The sequence below is a fragment of the Chiloscyllium plagiosum genome, chromosome 7 (assembly GCF_004010195.1).
Source record: "Chiloscyllium plagiosum isolate BGI_BamShark_2017 chromosome 7, ASM401019v2, whole genome shotgun sequence".
Taxonomy (NCBI): domain Eukaryota; kingdom Metazoa; phylum Chordata; class Chondrichthyes; order Orectolobiformes; family Hemiscylliidae; genus Chiloscyllium; species Chiloscyllium plagiosum.
The window spans coordinates 60,110,768-60,131,404 of NC_057716.1; the positions used below are offsets into that span (position 1 = coordinate 60,110,768).

The 20,637-nt window shown below is 41.1% G+C and overlaps 1 protein-coding gene across 4 annotated transcripts in view; it reads right to left on the reverse strand.

Annotated features, from left to right (window-relative positions):
* The window catches only part of LOC122551628 (RNA-binding motif, single-stranded-interacting protein 1-like), a 210,721-nt gene extending 203,188 nt beyond the window's left edge, over positions 1-7,533 (reverse strand). For all 4 annotated transcript variants that reach the window (XM_043693851.1, XM_043693854.1, XM_043693850.1 and 1 more), the window contains exon 1: positions 7,302-7,533. In XM_043693851.1, coding sequence (XP_043549786.1) covers positions 7,302-7,367 — 66 coding nt within the window. In that variant the 5' untranslated portion in view covers positions 7,368-7,533. The remainder of the gene's footprint in view (positions 1-7,301) is intronic.
* Positions 7,534-20,637: the final 13,104 nt, after the last annotated feature.

The window sequence follows — 20,637 nt, forward strand, 5'->3', positions numbered from 1 at the left end:
GAAAACGTAACTACAAGGTTTTTTCATTTTGTTCTTGTTTAAAAGTTGTTCACTCTGCATGGGTGCACTGGCAAGGGCAGCATTTATCGTGTATCCTGAGCTGCCTTTGAGAAGATGTTGAGTTAGAAGAACAAGGGCATGAGTACAAATGGACATTATCACTTGCAAGCTCCCATCCTTGGCACCCATCATCCTGACTTGGAAATAATCTCTCCTTCTTCATTGTCACTGGATCAAAACAGTGGAAATCCTTCTCGAGTAGCACTGTGGGTTCACTGATACCACATGGATTGTCATGGTTCAATAATGTGGCTCAACTGCTCAAGTTGAATTTACAAATAGGCAATGAATGTTGGTCTTATTATTATGCTCAGAATGAATAATAATAAAAAAAAGATCTTCCCAATGTCTACTTTGATGTTTTGATTCTAAAATGTAGCAAATATAAATTGTCCCAACATTTACTGTAAAGAAGTCAAAGAGGGCACACACACACATAGCTATTGACCAGGATTTTGAACAGTAGGATGTATCAGTGGAGACAAATTTAATAAATAAGGTTCCTATGAAATACAGAAGCATTACTATAGAGTAGATTAGATTAGATTACTTACAGTGTGGAAACAGGCCCTTCGCCCCAACAAGTCCACACCGATCTGCCGAAGCGCAACCCACCCAGACCCATTCCCCTACGCCTAACACTACAGGCAATTTAGCATGGTTAATTCACCTAGCCTGCACATTTTTGATTATGGGAGGAAACCAGAGCATCCAGAGGAAACCCCCACAGACACAGGGAGAATGTGCAAACTCCACACAGAGAGTCGCCTGATGCAGGAATTGGAATGCATTTTTGTGTTTCAAGGTATTTTATTGGCACACTGAATGCAAAGAATCACTTTGGGAAGGCAAATCAGGGCAGGGCTTATGCACTTGATGGTAAGGTCCTGGGGAGTGTTGCTTAACAAAAAGACTGCAGAAGATACAAAGATAGGTGGAGGGGCATGTAGTATTGAGGAGGCAGGGAGGGTGCAGAAAGTTGTAGATAGGTTAGGACAGTGGGCAGATGAAATACAACATTGAAAGTGTGAGATCATGCACTTTGGTAGAAAGAATAGAGGCATGGACTACTTTCTAAAAGGGGAGAAAATACAGAAAGCTGAAATGCAAAGGGACCTGGGAGTCCTAGTCCAGGTTTCTCTTAATGTAAACTTGCAGGTTGAATTGATAGTTAGGCAGACAAACACAATGTTGTCATTCATCTCGAGAGGAGTGGAGTATAAAAGCACAGATGTAATTCTGGGGCTTTCTAAGGCTCCAGTCAGAGCAAGTTTGGGCCCGATATCTCAAGAAAGATGTATTGGCCCTGGAGTGGATCCAGAGGAGCTTCACAAGAATTATCCCAGGAATGAAAGGTTTAACATATGTGGAATGTTTGAGGACTCTGGGACCATACTCAATGGAGTTTAGAAGGATGAGGGGGTATCTGATTTAAACTTACAGAATACTGAATGGCCTGGACAAAGTAGATGATGGGAAGATGTTTTCATTGGCAGGAGGGATGAGGAACCAAGGGCACAGCCTTATAATAAAGGGAACACCCTTTAGAATGGAGATATGGAGAAACTTCTTTCGCCAGAGACTAATGAATCTGTGGAATTTATTGCCACAGAAGGCTGTCCAGGCCATGTCATTGAGCATATTTAATCACTGATTGCCAAGGGGATCAAGGGTTACAGGGAGAGAGCAGGAAAATAGGTTGGAAATACTTATCAGCTGAGATTGAATGGCAGAGCAGACTCGATGGGTCGAATGGCCTAATTTCTGCTCCTGTCTTATGGTCTTATGGTCAAAAATGTATATTACCTCCACAAAAGTGAAAGTTTAAAGTAGTGTTGGAAGTTGCAGATTCGAGCAACAACAACAAAAATTCTCATGGCAAGTGCACGTTTCAAACCATTTTACAACCAAGGAAACTCCTTCAAAGTCTAATTGCTGTAGCAATGTAGGAAACATGGCAGCCAACTTGTCATAGCAAACTCTGCAATGCGACATTAACCAGATAGCCTACATTTGTGAGGGATAAATATTGGCCGGTACACCAGGAATAAATCCTCTGCTCTTCTTTGAAACAATGCCATGAGAATCTTTTACATCCACCCCAGCAACCAGATGTTTTCTCATTTGAAAGAAAGCACCTTGGATTATGTAGCACTCCATCGGTATTCCACTGGAGTGTCAGCCTTGATTTTTGTGCTCATGCCCTAGAGTGGAATTTGAGTCCAGTGAATCAGAGGTGTGAATACAATCAGCTGTACTAGGGTTGACACATAGAGAAAACAAAAGTGCCACAAAACCTTTATACCCATTTGAGACAACCTCATTTTAACATCTCATTCAAAAAACTGGACTCCGGCCAATGAAGTACATCTTCAATGCTATACTGAGCATCAACCTAAATTATACAATTAAATCTTTGGAATGCCAATTCTGCCTAAAAATGTATGGTAACATTGCAAGGAGATTTTCCTTGTGGATGCTGAATGTGCACAATATAGGAGTTGTGCTCACAGTACCGGTCCAATTTGGTGTTTGAAGGGCAAATCAAGATTCTAGCCCTTTTCAATTTTTCTCAGCAAGTGTAGGCAACAAGCATGCATCTCATTTCAGCTCATTGATCCAGTCATAAGGAAATATTGGCCAGCTAGGTATGGACATATAAGAGGAACAGAAACAACAATTTGCCAGAAGATTTTTTGTAGCCCAGAGGAGCACCAATGTTCCACACGAAAGACAAATTAACCTTCTCCAACAATTCATTACAGAGCTTCTCAACAGCTAGATGGAGCAGGACCAGCACAAATCACAACTGCTTCACCTATAGTTTGATTAAAGGTGGTCAACATGGCTTTGTGAGGGGCAAGTCATGCCTCACAAGCCTTATTGAGTTCTTTGAGAATGTGACAAGACAAGTTGAAGAAGGCCCAGCAGTGGATGTGGTGTATATGGATTTCAGTAAGACATTTGATAAGGTTCCCCATGGTAGGCTCATTCAGAGAGTTGGGAGGTCTGGGATACAGGGAAATTTGGCTGTTTGGATACAGAATTGGCTGGCTGAAAGAAGATAGCGAGTGGTAGTAGATGGAAAGGATTCCGCCTGGAGGTCAGTGACCAGTGGTGTCCCACAGGGATCTATTCTTGGGTGTCTGCTTTTTGTAGTTTTTATAAGTGGCTTGGATGAAGAAGTGGAAGGGTGAGTTAGTAAATTTGCCAATGACATGAAGGTTGATGGTGTTGTAGATCGTGTTGAGGGCTGTTGCAGGCTACAACAAGGCATTGACAGGATCCAGAGTTTGGCTGAGAAGGGGCAGATGGAGTTCCACCTTGATAAATGCAAAATGATTCATTTTGGAAAGTTGAATTTGGATGCTGAATACAGGGTTAAAGACAGGATTCTTGGCAGTGTGGAGAAACAGCAGGATCTTGGGGTCTATATACATAGATCCCTCATAGTTGCCACCTAAGTTGATAGGGTTGTTAAGAAGGCGTATGGTGTTTTGGCTTTCATTAAAAGGGAGACTAAGTTTAAGAGCCGCAAAGTTTTGCTGCAGCTGTTTAAAACCCTGATTAGACCACACTTGGAATATTGTGTCCAGTTCTGGTTGTCTCATTATAGGAAGGATATAGATGCTTTAGAAAGAGGGTGCAGAGAAGATTTACCAGGATGCTGCCTGGATTGGAGGGCTTGTCTTATGAAGAGAGGTTGAGTGAGCTAGGGCTTTTCACACTAGAGAGAAGAAGGAAGAGAGGTGTCTTGATGGAGGTGTACAAAGTAATGGGAGACAGATAGAGTAGATAGCCAGAGACTTTTCCCCAGGGCAGAAATGGCTGTCATGAAGGGTCATAATTTTAAGGTGATTGGAGGAAGGTATAGGGGAGATGTCAGAGGTAGGTTCTTTACACAGAGAGTAGTGGGTGCATGGAATGCACTGCCAGCGGTGGTGCTAGAGTCAGAGACATTTGGGACATTTAAGTGACTGCTGGACAAGCACATAGATGGCAGCAAATTGAGGTGTATGTAGGTTAGGTTGATCTTAGATTAAGATAAATGCTTGGCACAACATCGTGGGCTGAAGGGCCTGTTCTGTGCTGTACTGATCTATGCCTTCTTGAATCTTGCAAGATGGGGTCCGACAATAGGTGAAGGCATACTTAAATACCATCCCACCCTGTTTCAGCTCTTTGTACAGGGTACCAATTTAAAGACATGCATAAAAATTGATTAAGGCAGGCATATAGGTGTAAAAGGTCCCTCATCACAATTTCAATGACCATTTATCTGCTTTACTGATGTGAAACAGGCAAAAGGCTGGTTAAATGCCTGTTCCTCAATAATAGGTTCAATCAGAACATCATCCATCAATTGAGTTGACCCATCCATGCTATTTCCTTGGTATGACTCTGCACCTCTTGTGCTGTCAAAAGTATGTTTAAACTTTTCTTTCTTAAACTCAGTAAGGATCGACGAGTCATGCGCATAATTTATTCTATACATACAGCCATTTCATCAAAAAAATTCTTCCTGTGTATCCTATTTTCTTTGAGCTTCTTAATTTGTAACTGGTTGTGTTTAAATTCTGTACATCGCAGGAAAGCTTAATTAAATCGTATTTGTCCAAATATTTTTTGACTTTTAACACGCCATGTCCTCACTGTCAATCTAGCTGAGCTCATGGGCTACATATTGACATTGGGCATTTCTTGTTTGTACAGGCTGAATTTTATCATCCTGTTAGGGAAGGATTAGGAGGTGGGATGATTGATAAAATGACATAGGAAAGCACTGGATGGCATGCCTTTGGTCTTTTTGCCACAATGCCATCTTGTCAGTGATTGGAAGCACCAGCAAGGGAGCTGCCCACTTTAATTAAAATGGATAATTAATGGCTACTTCCTACTGCCACCAACATTTTGTCAGTAACTCTGAGATAGGGGGTGGTGAGACTGTCCAGTGAGGCCTGGTGGCTTCTCAATAGGCTGTGTGGAAAACAACCTCGATTTTGGGCACTTCATGCTCCAAAGTGGCACCCATGTGATACTGCCTGCTCTCGCAAAAATAGCACCATCTTTCCAGTCTCCTGCCACACCAATTCCCTTACCCACCCTCACAATGGCCAGGACCTGATTGTGAGTCCTAACTACCCACAGCTCCACTCACCCATCTCTGCAGGGGATGCACCCATGCACCAATCATCTTATCCATCATTAGCAGTGTTATTGCTTGAACCTCTGATTGCACTAACAACGACTGGAATTCACCATTGTCTTTAGCAGGATGGCTGCGCAAGCATCCCCCAAAACAGCTGAAGACCTGTCTGCCAGTGCCTGCTGAAGCAGGGCTGGCCCCCACTTTCTGAACTGCCAACAGGATTTCTGCTGCCTCTGCTAAATTCTTACCTATTTGGACAAGCATATGGACGTACATGGAATAGTGTAGGTTAGATGGGCTTCAGATTGGTATGACAGGTCGGCGCAACATCGAGGGCCAAAGGGCCTGTACTGCGCTGTAATGTTCTATGTGCTATATATTTTAATAAAATAGTGAATAGTGCAATAGCTCAGTAAAGTCTGTTATTTCCTATCAAGTAATGTTAAGTTAATTCACACACAAAGCAGCAATTCCAGGAAAGAACATTAATAAAACCCTGTTTAAGGGTCTAAATCTCGGGATGCAAGTATAAAACCTCAAGGCTAATCCATGAGACATTTCCTGTGCAATGAGACTCCAGTGAATTAGATCCACTGGCCTACTCCACAGCTAGTCCAGGGGAATGGCTTCCTGAATAATGAAAGACTGCAACAAATTACATTCATGAGCCTGATAATACCAGCTAGTAGATTGAGGTAAGAAACACAAAGTAAATCAACCACTAATGTTAACCATTACTGTTAAAAAAAAGTCCAGTGACCAGCATTTGGCATAAAAACTAAGCGTAAATATCACATAGTTTCTTTTGAAACAGACGCATTTGAATCCAGTTCAAAATGAATGCACATCTGGATACTGCAGAATATCCAAGTCACCTCAGTTTGACCTATGATTGTATTCCCTACTGTGAGAACAGTCTTCTGTTGAAAGGAATTAGAATGGCTCGAAACAGATCGCTTTTTTTTGCCATTTATAATCTCTGCATACTATTTGTAACATAAGGACTGTTAAGTAATTCCAGATACATATCTAACTTGCAGATATATGTCATAATTGATTTGTAAAGAGATTTTTAAAAATAAATTAATCTGAACTGACTCTGTCCCAAACACTGCAACAGGTATATGCACTTTACATTCAGATATTATGGATGTGGATCAATTAAAACAAGTTAAAAAAACATTTATAGCCATTGGAAATTTGTATTTATTGCCTAAGAATAATGTTTAAAGTACTGTACACAAATAAGATATCTGGTTATAATAGAAATATAAAAGAAGGAAAACAGTTTGAATATGTAAATATGCAGTCCATTGAAAGTGAAATCTAGAAAAAGGTTCACTACATATTGCAGAAAAAAACTGTGTGCTTTAGCACTCTGAAAATTAAATGCTTTCAACATTTTTAACGGACTGAATAGTACTACTCTCAAGTGGCTGAATACTTTTTTGTCCTACTTTTGTCAGTGCCTGAAACCAAATTAGGACAGTTAAATGTACCACATAGCAAATTTGAGAAGGTTCTTTTGAATATAAGAACAATGCCGCCACTGCCTTAGTCAGGCAAAGGCAGTCCTTCATTATTTTGGAAATTACGTACAACTTTTATCGATGCATAATATGAAAGGATTAAAATAAGCCATCTTCCTACTTAAAAGCAAACAACAACCTTCTATGATTATCACATATACGACAAAAGACTTCTCAAAACTACGAATCAAATACATTAAACACAAAGGAAAAATCATTCAGTATTCTAACTGCATTTTAAATTCTATTTATTTTATAAGAACTAATATCTCACGTGTTACACACTTAAAATATAAAATAAATGTAAATTTTGAAAGAGAAGAGTCGTGAAAATATGTTGGTCTGGTTACTGTTCTAAGAATTATGCTGCTGGGAACATGACAAGACTTCCTTTGATGAGAGTGCCATGAGCTCCTGCAACTTCCTTCTCGGTCATTTCCTTGAATAAAAAAAAATCCCCAGCTTACAGATCTACCTCCTTCATCTATCATAGATCGAGTATCAAAACATACAATCATGAATTCACCGAAGAGTACAACAGACACATAAAGCTTTGTATTTACCTTTTTAGCTTGCTGTACAGAGCGAGAGCGAGGGCCAAACCCCATCTGTGGCATGGACAGCAGCATCTTTACAGTCCTTGGTGCCACACTGTCCAGTTACACGATTAAGATTATGTTGCACAGGAAGCAAACCTCAAACAGCAAATCTGCAAATCAGCCTGTTTGTGGGGGAGCACCACATAACTCACTGCTGCACAGAGAGAGTCACTGGCAGATCAGTCAGTAGGCCTTAGTTTTGGGAGGAGTCTGAAAAACCACAGGGTAGAGGGAGGAGGCAAATTGAGATCACACTAATGAATGAATGGCATTTTGCCTCAGGCTCCCATGTCTCTACAGGGTGCACCAAGTAAAGCAAAAAGGAATAAAAACAGAATGCTTTGTGTACGCTATGAAAGATGCCAATAAGAACAACTTTCTGAAACTGATATTCTTAAAAGAAACTAAATAAGGATGATAAATATCACAACAATCTAAGGATGACTGTGTGTAATCAGAGCACATCAAGTGCCTGAGTATTTAAAATGTGCAAAGATGCAAACTTAATATAAGATATATAAAGATATATATAAAGCATTTTGGAGGTTAAAATTTAAAGCAAACCATTTGATTTTCTAATAACACAATTTGAGTCGTTCCGATGCAGAACATTTTTACTGGCCAGATTGGTGACTAATCAATAAGGAATGAAGCTCAAACTGAACTATTGAGATGAGTAATCAAAACAAAAACTAGCAAATGTGAAGGAAACCTTAAGTGCTGCTTCAGTACTTATATCAGGACAAGATCAGGTATCTGGTGAAGTTTTGAGTACTCTGTATTGTTAATGAGATAATCTGCCTGCACCAACTCCCTGGACTTAAGCAAGCAGAGATATAGAACAACCAGAACAGGCTGTCAGTCACAGTAGTCTGTTCCACCACTGAATTGGATGGTTGTTCAAATGTATGTCAAATCTATCTACAGGATTTTGTTCCTCATCTTTTGACATCATGACTTAACTAAACCATCATTCTCACTGTTGAAAATTTCCATTGACCAATATCCACTTTCAGATGAGAAAGTTCCAGATTTGCCAGTGCGTGTTATATGAAAAAATATATGAAAAAATACTTCCTAATTTCAGTCTTAACGTCCATAATTAATGGTGGAGTGATTCAACACCTGGAATTATTTTAGTTAAACACTGAGAGTCAACATGAATTTGTAAAGAGTAGGTCATTCCTGTTGAAACTGACTGAATAATTTTGAAGAGGTGACAAAAGTTATGAACTGGGGAATGTCTATGAATATCATTGAGATGGGTAACAGAAGGCATTTAATAAAATCCGTTATTAGAGATTGTTAGCTAAAGTCGAACATGAAAGCAAATTATTCACCGAGTTTGAAAATCACCTGAGTGCAAGATACAGAGAAAGGCTAAGGGGCAAATACTCTAATTGGCAGGTTGTGTCCAGTGTTGTTCTTCAAGAATCTGTGTTGGTACTTTAATTATTCACTCAATCAAGTAAAGAAGTTAAATGATTAGCTAAAAGTAACATATATAAATTCATTGACAAAAAAATAAGTGCTTATAGAGTAATTGAGTCCTACTCGTCCATGCCAACCAGATATCCCAAATTAATCTAGTCCCATTTGCCAGATTTGGCCCATATCCCTCTAAACACTTCTTATTCACATACCCATCCAGATGCCATTTAAATTCAATTGTATCAGCCTCCACCATTTCCTCTGGCAGCTCATTCCATACATGCACCACCCCCTGCATGTAAAGTTTGCCCCTTAGGTGCCTTTTAAATCTTTCCCTTCTTAACTTAAACCTGTGCCCTCTAGTTTTGGACTCCCCCACCCTTTGACAAGACCTTGTCCATTCACCCTATTCATTCCCCTCGTGATTTTATAATCCTCTATAAGGTCAACCCTCAGCTTGTGACACTCCAAAGAAAATAGCCCCAACCTCTTCAGCCTCTTGCTATAGCTCAAATTCTCCAAACCTGGCAACATTCTTCTATGTCTTTTCTGAACCCTTTCAAGTTTCACAACATCTTTCCTATAGCAGCGAGACCAGAATTGCATGCAGTATTCCAAAAGTAACCTAACCAATGTACTCTACAGTCACAGCATCACATCCCAACTCCTATACTCAATGCTCTGGTGCAGTAAACAGGATATGTAGAAGCATTAAGTTTAAAAAATTACACCCAAATCAATTATGTGATTGAATGAGACCATGGAAAATCTATTTTAATGTAGGTAACTGTGAAGTCATACCATTTGGAATTAAAGAGGATAAAATTGTCTGAATAGTGTCATAGTCACAGAATCATTCGGAATGGAAACAGACCCTTTGGTCCAACCATTATCCCAAACTAAACTCGGTCCCACCTGCCTGCGCTTGGCACATATCCCTCCAAGCATTTCTTATTCATGTACTGATCCAAATGTCTCTTAAATGTTGTAACTGCACCGACATCCACCACTTCCTGTGGAAGTCCATTCCACACACAAACCACTCTCTGTGTAAAAATGTTGCCCCTCATTTTTTAAAAAGTCTTTCGCCTCTCACCTTAAAAATATGCTCCCTAGTCTTGAAATCCTCCAGTCTAGCGAATTGTCAGGAAAAACTGGTTGTCTGAGACCTGTCAGGGAAAGAAGCTACACCTTATCTGGTCTGGCCTACATGTGACTCCAGACCACAGCGATGTGCAATAGATTCTGGCCTAGCCAGTGACTCCTTCATCCAATGAATGAATAAAGAAAAATAGAATCTCCAATTTGTAAATATATTTTCACATTACATCATTACCTGTATGATTGTCATTTTAGCTGCAGCTACATGAGTAAAGCTAGACAGGCTACACTTCCACACAATCTGAGAACCCCAACTGAGGAAGTGGCACTCTTTCCCTACAACACATCATAGCATAAAATCTTGGCATGTATCAATGTTAAAGCATCAGATGTTATGAAGCCTCACAATAGTTTGTTTCACAAAAAGAAACCTGAAGACTGAACAAACCAAAAAGCTGCCTTTTATATTTGGGAATAAACAGGGGCTGCTTGCCTGCTTAACATAAACACATTTTTGGCAATGACTTCATCCAACTCAATTCCATTAGACGTGGGTGTTGATTAAAATCTATCTGGCTTGTTGCACCTGAAGCTGCTGTACCTGACAATGGAGCTCCTCCTGATCTGTTTCTTGCTTGGAAGACTGCTGCTGCTCTCACAGCTACTCATTGTCCATCACTTCTGGTTTTTGCTCAACTCCATGAGTCCAGGAGATAGCAGGAAAGGATTATGTGGCACACTCTCTCTGCAGCATACTGCAAGGGACACCACAGAGCTATCCAAGTATGGAAGCCTCATTGAGGAGGCTCATCATTTAGCCCTTGATGGCTCTGACAGAAGAATGTGCCGCAGTGTATCTATGCTTGGCCTCAGTAGGGAGTTGTCAGACAGAGTCGTAGGCCATGGTTGGACAGTTGTTTGTTTCCCAGCAGCCATCCTTGTAAGGCACCTGGCCCTTGGAATGAAGCAGGAGCTTGATAGTTATCCTGGATTTAGGCATCATGCGAGTTTCCACGATGCCTGTCAAAAACATCTAAGAGGTAGTTGCAATGATTACAAATGAGTTGGACATTGACTGAATGGAATGGAAGCTATTCTGATTAATGAAGTTAGTCAGTCACACTATGATATGATGGTCTCAAAGCACTGTGAATTGATAGTCTCACCAGCCTTCAGTGCCCGACACCTGGAATGCTCCAACACATGATTCAGTTGTATCGCAGTGCCCCTAGGCATTCTTATTCAGCAATGCTTGTTTGCCACACTTAACTAGAGGATATGCCATTGAAGATGAAAGTCAAAAGGTGTGGCGCTGGAAAAGCACAGCTGGCTAGGCAGCAGCTGAGAAACAGGAGAATTGAAGTTTCAAGACAGACTCTTCATCAGGAATGTGGGGGGATCCCAAGGGGACTGAGAGATAAATGGGAGGGGGGTGGGGCTGGTGGAAAGGTAGCTGGGGTTGGGATAGGTCAATGAAGGTGGGGGTGGTGATGCTAGGTTGGAGCAGACTGTGCACGGAAAGATGGTAAGGAAGATGGCAGGTGGGACAGTTTCAAGAGGGTGGTGCTGAGTTGGAGGATTGGATCTGGGATAAGGTGGGTGGAGGGGAGATGAAACTGGTGAAATCAACATTGATCCAGTGTGTTTGGAAGGCCTCAAGGTAGAAGATTAGGCCTTCTTCCTCCAGGTTTTGGGTGGCTAGTATTTGGCAGTGGAGGAAGCTCAGAACTTGCATGTCCTTGCAGAGTGGGAGGGGGAGTTGACATGTTTGGCTACAGGGCAGTGGGGCTGTTTAGTGCGTGTGTCCCAGAGATGTTCTCTGTAATGTTCCGCATGTTGGCGTCCCGTCTCCCCAAAGTAGAGGAGACCACACTGAGAGCAATGGACACAGTAGATGACATGTGTGGAGGTCCAGGAAAATCTCTGTCAGATGTGGAAGGATCCTTTGGGGCCTTGGACAGAGGTGAGGGGGTGGTGTGGGCTCAGAGTTTACACTTCTTGTGGTGGCAAAGGAAGATGCTGGGAGTGGACGGTGGGTTGATGGGGAGCGTGGACCTAACAAAGGAGTCGCGGAGGAAATGGTCTCTGCGGAACCCAGATAGGATTGGGGAGGGAAATACATCTCTGGTGGTGGGGTCGGTACGCAGGTGGTGGAAATGGTGAAGGATGATGTGTTGTATCTGAAGGTTGGTAGTGTGGAAGGTGAGGACCAGACGATTCTGTCCTTGTTACGGTTGGAGGGGTGGGGTTCAAGGATGGAGGTGCGGGAAGTGGAGGAGATGCACTGAATTCTAGCTACTAGATGACTGGAGGAAGAATGCCTCACCTTTCACATTGAGACCCTCCAATCACATTGGATCAACTTCGATTTCACTGGTTTCCTCATCTCCCCTCCCCCCCACCTTACCCCAGATCCAGCCCTCCAGTTCCGCACCGCACTCTTGAACTGTCCTACTTGTCCATCTTCCTTCCCATCTATCCACTCCACCCTCTGCTCCAACCTATCACCATCACCTCTACCTTCCTCGATCTATCGCATGCCTAGCTAGCTTCCCCCAGCCCCAACCCCCGCCCATTTATCTTTCAGCCACCTTGCCCCACCCGCCCCATTCCTGATGAAGGGCGTATGCTCGAAACTTCAAATCTCCTGCTCCTTGGATGCTGGCTGACCAGCTGTGCTTTTCCAGCACCACACTTTTTGACGCTGATCTCCACTCTTTCTCCCTACTGAGGATGAAAGACGATGGGCCTCCTGTCCTTCCTTTGTACCCTGAGCGACCTTTTGCTGCAAATTCTTTGTTTGAAGGCTGTTCAGCAGCCACTCAAATTTACTCCTGGTCCAGACCTGTAGGTACATACATTACACATCAATTTCTGTGGCCTTCATAGTGCCATGGCTAGATAAATGATAAAAACTGCTGGGCTTGGATGCATAGGTAAAGGTCCCAAGGAACTACACGGGACTGCTGATTATGTCCTGACAAATTTTCAACACAAGTTTTGAACCTTGACCTGACTATATTTCAATTGGTTGCCCAAACAAATAAAAACTGAGTTAAGTTTTCAATCACTACATTAGGTGTAATGGTCTTTAAGGAACAACAAAAACTATTGTGGGTGTTAAAGATGCCAGTTTGATGACATGTTGAGGTTTTCCCACTACCTGATAAATATGGCGTGTATTATAACACTGCACTACATCTTTATGAAGTCTTGGCCAAGTATAATGTCAAGTATTAATGTTCAAGTGCTCCATATTCATACTTGTCCTAGGAAGTTCATGTTCTACTTGCAACACCATGATACTTGGGTGTTACCACTGTCTGATGAACAATCATCTATTCCTTTTCTGCAGGTCTCTGAGGATGCCATTAGAACCTTGGTTTCATTATATTAAAATGTGGAATTCCTTCAGCCTCAGCTTCAGAGACAGCTGTTTCTATTAACTTGCTTAACAAAAACATGTAACACGTCTTTTGAATTAATTGCCATCCTTCAAGAAAAGTACAGCTACAAGTTGTAGTCTTACTTTAACCTTTGACTTTGTTTAGTCATTGCTCTGGTCATCACATATGATAGGAAAATTCTTGGAATGTGTTCAGTAATTGTTTCACCTCTTTAACTTCATTCAGGCTTTCTGAGACTAAAGGCAAAGCTATGACTTGTACCCCAGCCAAGTCGGAGTAAGCCAACTCTATACATGTGTAATTTCGTAACAAACGCTACTACCATTGTTCCAGAAAACAAGTCACACTCCAATAGCACTTTGTAGAATGGAAACAAAATATTCTCGCTCGTTATCCTGTTCATTAACACTTGGACCATTCATTGTACTTTCTGGACAGAAAACTATTCCCTTCTCCAGCAAAAGTAGCTTGATTTTTTTAACATAGGATTCAGCTGCATCATTTGAAGAACAAGACCGTATCTTTCATTTTGAAAAAAAAACCCTTTGAATCTCTAATTTATCTTGTTTACCTAAATCACAATAGTGTTCATCTCCAGTTCCACAAGTGTACTTAAAGCTACAATGTGATTTGTGGCATTTCACAGAGTCAAAGTTTCTACAGCATGGAAGGCTCACATGCTATTAAATATTCATCTATTTAAATCCAATTTTCCAGCACTTGGCCATTAGCCTGGTGTCATAGAGTCATAGATATGGATTTTCAGGTATCCAAGTTCTTAAATGCTTTGAGGGTTCCTGCTATGGCCATCCTTTTAGGTCGTCAGTTACAGATATCCATAACCCTCTGGGTGAAAAATATTTTCTCAAATCCCCTCTAAACCTCCTGCTCCTTAACTTAAAACTGTTCCTGGTTATTGACCCATCTACTAAGGGGAACAATTTCACCTTTTCTACTCTATCTTTGCCCCTCAGAACTTTGTACACCTCAATCAAATCCCCCCTTAGCCTTCTTTACTGGAAGGAAAACCTAAACCCTCTTCATTGCTGAATTGCTGCAGCCCAGAAACCATCCTGGTGAGTCTCTTTTGTACCGTATCTACTGCAGTGACATCCCTCTGATAGTGCAGGGACCAGAACTGCATACACAGCTCTGGCTGTGGCTTAACTAACATTATATACAGCTGCATCATAACCTCCATGCTGCCTTACCTTGTTAGCCCTTACAAAATTCATCAGCTCACTCTTTTCCGGATTATATTCCATTTACTATTGTTATGTTCAGCTCACAGCCCATATGTATATAGATTGTCATGTTGAAAAAGGTTTTCCTCCTCACTATTTACACCACTAATTTTCAAGTTGTCTGTAAACTTACTCATCAGATCTCCTACATTCATGTCCAGATCATTAAAACACAGAACAAACAGTAAGAGAGGACTGAACCCTGTGGTACACCACAGGCTTCCAATCACAAAAACATCCTTCAATTATTACCCTCTTCTTCCTGCCACTACGTCAATTTTGAATCCAATTTACCAAATTGCCCTGGATCCCCTGGGCTCTTATCTTCTTAACCAGTCTGTCATGTCAAGGGCCTTGCAATTTATCCACTTTCAAGCTGGCTAAAGTCATTAATACCTCCTCCCTCTCAATTCTAATTTATTCAAGTATATCACATTTCTCCTCCCTGATACCTAGAACTACATCATCCTTGTCTTCTGTGAATACAGATGCAAAGTATTCATATAAAACCTTACCCCCATTTTCTGACTCTACACACATCACCACTTTAGTTCCTAATGGGATGCTTTCTCTGGTTATTCTCTTTCTTTTAAAATGGTTAGTAAACACCTTTGAATTTTCCTTAATGTTAACACCAGTGTTATTTCATGTCCTCATTTCATATTCTTAATTTCCTTTTTTTAAGCAATTCCATGCACTTTCAATACTCCTCCAGGATGTCTGCAGTTTTGAGCCTTCAGAATCAGTTAGAATCATTCCTTTTGTTCAATCCAATCCTGTACATCCCCTGACAAGGTTCTCTGCACTTGTTGGTCTCACCCTTCACCTTTACAGAAACACATTGGCCCTGTTCTCTTAATATTTTCCTTTTGAATGTCTTCCACTGAAATGGATTTCCAGTAGCTGTTTCCAGTCCACTTTAACCAGACCTGTCTTATCTTATTAAAATTGGCCTTCCCCCATTCAGAACCTTTGTTCTTTCCATTAATCTTTGTCCCTATCCATAATTATTTTAAATATTATTGAACTGTGGTTACTTTCACTGAAATGCTCCCCTATTACCACATTTACCTCATGCTCGGCTTTGTTCCCTAAAATTATATCAATAGTACTCCCTCTCTTGTAAGATTTTCTACATGCCAGCTTAAACTATTCTCCTGGGAAACCCTTGAAAATTCCAATCTCTCAGTCTTCTCAGAGTGCTTCACTGTGATGCTGATGGCAGTACACTGTTCCCAGACTGCTTCACAGGGATGCTATTGCAGTACACTCTCCCCAGCTTTTTCTTCTTTAGTTTACTTTTCTGATTCACTCTTCTGAACCCCAGTAAGCCCCATGGGTTTTTCAATCAAATGTCAGAATTGTGAATGAAGGTACTGTACTTTATTATGATATCAACACTTCCCTTAAGGCAACTCCTTGGCTACGTGACCATTTCGAAGGCTAATCTTTTTTCAATAGCAGGTATAAGGGTGCCAAGATGGAGGCCAGGTTACATATGAATTTTCCGTAGTAATTCACTAACTCAAGGAAAGACTTAAGCTTTGGCACAGACATGGTAGCTGAGGCACCTTTGATTGCCCTCATGTTTTCTTCCAACAGGTGTTACCCAGCCTTGTTGACTCTGGAACCTAGGTAGATCACTTGGATTGCCTGGAACACACATTTTTCCCTTCTCAGGTGTACGCCTGCCTAAGAGAAATGTTTAATCACTATGTCCAAGTTGTCCAAGTGCTCTTTATAGGTTCCCAGTTGTAAGCACATCATCCAGAAAAATGAGAATGTGGGAGAGCCAAGCAAAATTAGAGATATTGTGAAGCAGGAGTAAAGTTTCCATTGGTCAGACTCATAACTAAGCACAGGGAGAATGTGATGGTTGTGGGTTGTGATTGCCTATTGCTACAAAATATCTCTGCAGGAGTTCCTCAGGGGAGATATTTACCTAACAGTGATGTTGTAATACACCTCTGAAGCAGGTAGAACTTGAACACAGGCCTCCTGGTCCAGAAGTAAGGACTATACCACTGTGCCACAAGAACATTTAGAGTTCCTCAGTGTACTGTTCCAATATCAACTAACATCACCTGCTTCATCAAATACCTTCCCTTATTAAGATCAGATATGGAAATGTTCACTGCTGATTGCACCATGTTCAGCACTATTAGCAAATACCCAGATACTGAAACAGACCATGTCCAAATGGAACAAAATCTGGACAATATTCAGGCTTGGGCTGACAAGTAGCAAGTAACATTTGCACCATACAAATGCCAGGCAATGACCATCTCCAACAAGAGAGAATCTAACCACCATTACTTAACATTACATGGCATTACCATCACTGAATCCCCCACAATCAACATCCTTTCAATTACCATTGATCAAACAATTAACTGGATTAGCCATATAAATACTGTGGCTAAAACAGCAAGTCAGAGGCTATAAATCATAATGAGTTACTCAGCTCTTGACTTTCCAAAGCCTGTCCAACATTTACAGGGCACAAGTCTGGAATGTGATGGAATACTCACTTATGTAGATGAGTGCAGCTCCAAAAACACTCACAAAGCTTGACACTATCCAAGACAACGCAGCTCACTTGATTGGCAAGACGTCCACAAACATTCATTTTCTGCACCACTGACATTCAGGCACAGCAGTTCATTTAAATTTCTCTGCAGAAGTTCTCCTAAACTACCTATCCAGCAGCCAAAACCACAACCTCTGTCATCTGAAAGACAAGGGCAGAAATACATGGAACATGTTATCACCTGTAAGTTTCTGTCTGATCATCATCTTCACTTGGAAATATATTGCCAATCTTTCGTTGTAACCTTGTTAAACTCCTGGAGATCCTGCCGAATAGATTTGTGTATTTAACTGCATAAAATGTACTACAGTGATTTAAAGAGACAACTCACCATCACTTTCTCAAGGGCAAGTAGGGATCAGCAATAAATGTTGGCATAGCTAATGAAGCCCTCAATCCCTGAATGAATGAAAATATAAAATGAGAAAAGAGCTTAATAGACGTATGTTGGGTTAACAAGTTATTGTTTACTCACAAAAGATGAGGTGTTAGTGGGGAAGAGTTGGGTCAAAGGGCCTGTTTCCATGCTGCATGCCTCTATGACTCTATGTGTTACATATACATCCTTAGCTACTCTATGGAATATCATGAATTGTACATTGGAAATATATAATAGCACTTCCAAGAAGAAAGAAAAGGCATTAGAATACTTTTTAAAGGATGCTTTACAGAACAAGTGATTGGCTGAACATGACTCACAGACCACCAGCACCAAATATACCAATCCCAAACAAAAACCTGAATGTACTTGTATTCACGTTCTTTGAAGCAAAAATCTAATTGTATACAAACTTTATGAGTGCTAGATGAAAATCAGATGCAGCCATTCCTGGCTCTCATGATAGTGGGGATGGCTAAAGGCCTTTTGCACAGAAGAATTGATGGAATCTTAGTGGTCAATGCAATGTGGATACCAGCAAGATTTGTGGCAGAATCAGGTGTAAAGTCCAGTGAGGCCATTCTTAATGTCAGGAGCATCTCACTCCATCTTTGATGCTTTTGGCAAATTACATATTGAGTTTCTCAGTAGGAAGTGGTGAGTTACCAATTAGAGAAAAATTACTTGTTAAATGCTTGTCATTAATATTTAGCATCATATCTTACCAAATGTATCAAACACGCTAGACATAAAGAACTTGATGTGGAAAATAAAGCAGGTACCTCGCAACTTCATTTTTTCAGACTTTTTCAAACAATGTCTTTGTTGGAAACTTGGCACCAACATTTCAGTACATGCTCCAGTCCACAACCATGGGAACTGGCATCCAATAAGTGCTGACCTCTAAGAACCCACTTGGCACATCTCTATTCCACTTACAGGATGCTTCTGCACTTCAATGCTGCACCACGGACTGCAATGGCAATGATCATTGTAATGCTGCAGTTAAAGGCATCTGAATAGATAAATTGTCCCAAAGCTGGTTTCTTTTTACTAAAAGCTGTTCCTTTTCTCAAGGATACTCTGTCTCTGATATTTTTCAGAGGGGTAGTAAACCAGGCCGGCTCCAATCAGACTGGTTTGATACAGAGATTACAAGGTATTGAGAGGCCTTTTTGTTTATATGTAAACAGATGAGATTTTAGGCCAAAGTGGTCATGTTTTAGGAGTGACCTGTATAATGAAAAGGGAGTGGTCAGCTCTCTAGCAGTTCAGTCCAGAACGAGTTGAGAGTTCAACGATGAGCTATGTGGAAACAAATGCTCTCTCTCTGCATTTCTAACTTTAATCTGTAAGCATCTGTTCCATTTTTATACTGGTTTTTAAGGGGGGGGGTTGCTTATTGGGACTGTTGTATATATTTGGAACAGCATAATTAAGTCTAGTTTGGATAGACTGAGTTCTACAGAGATTTTTTATTCTATTCTTTGTGTTCATTGTATAATCTTGTGAATAATATTTTGTCTATTTAAAACCTGGTAGTCAACTTAGCTACCTCACTCAGGATAATTTTCACTGTACATTTACCAAAACAAATTGCAAAGTTATGGTCTGGGCTGCCTGCTTAAGAATGTTCTGGATGGTCTGGCCTCATCCATAATGAAATGAATAGGAAAGGTTTAGAGGAATATAGGCCAAATGCTGACAAATGGACGAGATCAGTTTAGGATATTTGGCTGGTGCAGAGAGTTGGACTGAAGGGTTCTGTACTGTATAACTCTACAACTCTATGATTTTATGACACTGTGCACTCAGGGACAGGTACCCAGCTCAAGGAATGGACCACGCTGCATATCCTAGTTCGTCTCACTAACAAAGTACTCACTGGCTCTGAGCTGACCTGGATGCTCATAACATCACTGATTCACATTGCCTGGCCTTTTAGTGCTTTGCCCCCTTAGCAAGAGATATGAAGCTCATATTACTTCTGTCTTGCCTTGCCATTTAGCGCAGTCACAAACGCAGGAAGCTCGTGATGGTTGGCAGCAGTCTTCTGTCAAATCAAAGGAGACAGCCTTTGCTCAGGGGATTCTGGCACAATAAGTCAAAGGCAGCCTTCAATATTAGTCGTTCTGAGCTTCCAGTGTCAGGTTCCCCTTCACATAAGGGGCTGAAATCCATCCCAGAAATTCAACACAACTTGGACTTTGCCAAACAATCATGAAATACATCCCATTATTTCCAGTGATCATTGAGGTCCAGGCAATAACTTTTCAGAAATGAATCCATTTAGAAAGATGGAAATGAACTGCAGAAAGGCATTGAAACATATAATAAATGCACATATGATCTTCAATCTTGCGCCTTTCAAAATACAAACTGCAAATAAAATGCTGCTAAGAAATAAACTTTTATTTGCACATTCTCCCTGCGTCTGCGTAGGTTTCCTCCAGGTGCTCCGGTTTCCTCCCACAATCCAAAAATGTGCAGGTTAGGTGAATTGGCCATGCTAAATTGCCCGTAGTGTTAGGTGAAGGGGTAAATGTAGGGGAATGGGTCTGGCTGGGTTACGCTTCGGCGGGTCGGTGTGGACTTGTTGGGCCAAAGGGCCTGTTTCCACACTATAAGTAATCTATTCTAATCTAAGAATATTTGATAGACTCCAACCTTAGAAAATCTTCATTTCTTTGTTACAGAATAGTACAGATTTGTATGTAGACAAATAACATAATTCAAAGTTTGTGAGAAGATTTGTAGCTCGGGTGCTCGTTGTTGTGGTTCTGTTTGCCGAGCTGGGAATTTGTGTTGCAGACTTTTCGTCCCCTGTCTAGGTGACATCCTCAGTGCTTGGGAGCCTCCTGTGAAGCGCTTCTGTGATCTTTCCTCTGGCATTTGTAGTGGTTTGAATCTGCCGCTTCCGGTTGTCAGTTCTACCTGTCCGCTGCAGTGGTCAGTATATTGGGTCCAGGTCGATGTGCTTATTGATTGAATCTGTGGGTGAGTGCCATGCCTCTAGGAGTTCCCTGGCTGTTCTCTGTTTGGCTTGTCCTATAATAGTAGTGTTGTCCCAGTCGAATTCATGTTGCTTGTCATCTGCGTGTGTGGCTACTAAGGATAGCTGGTCGTGTTGTTTCATGGCTAGTTGGTG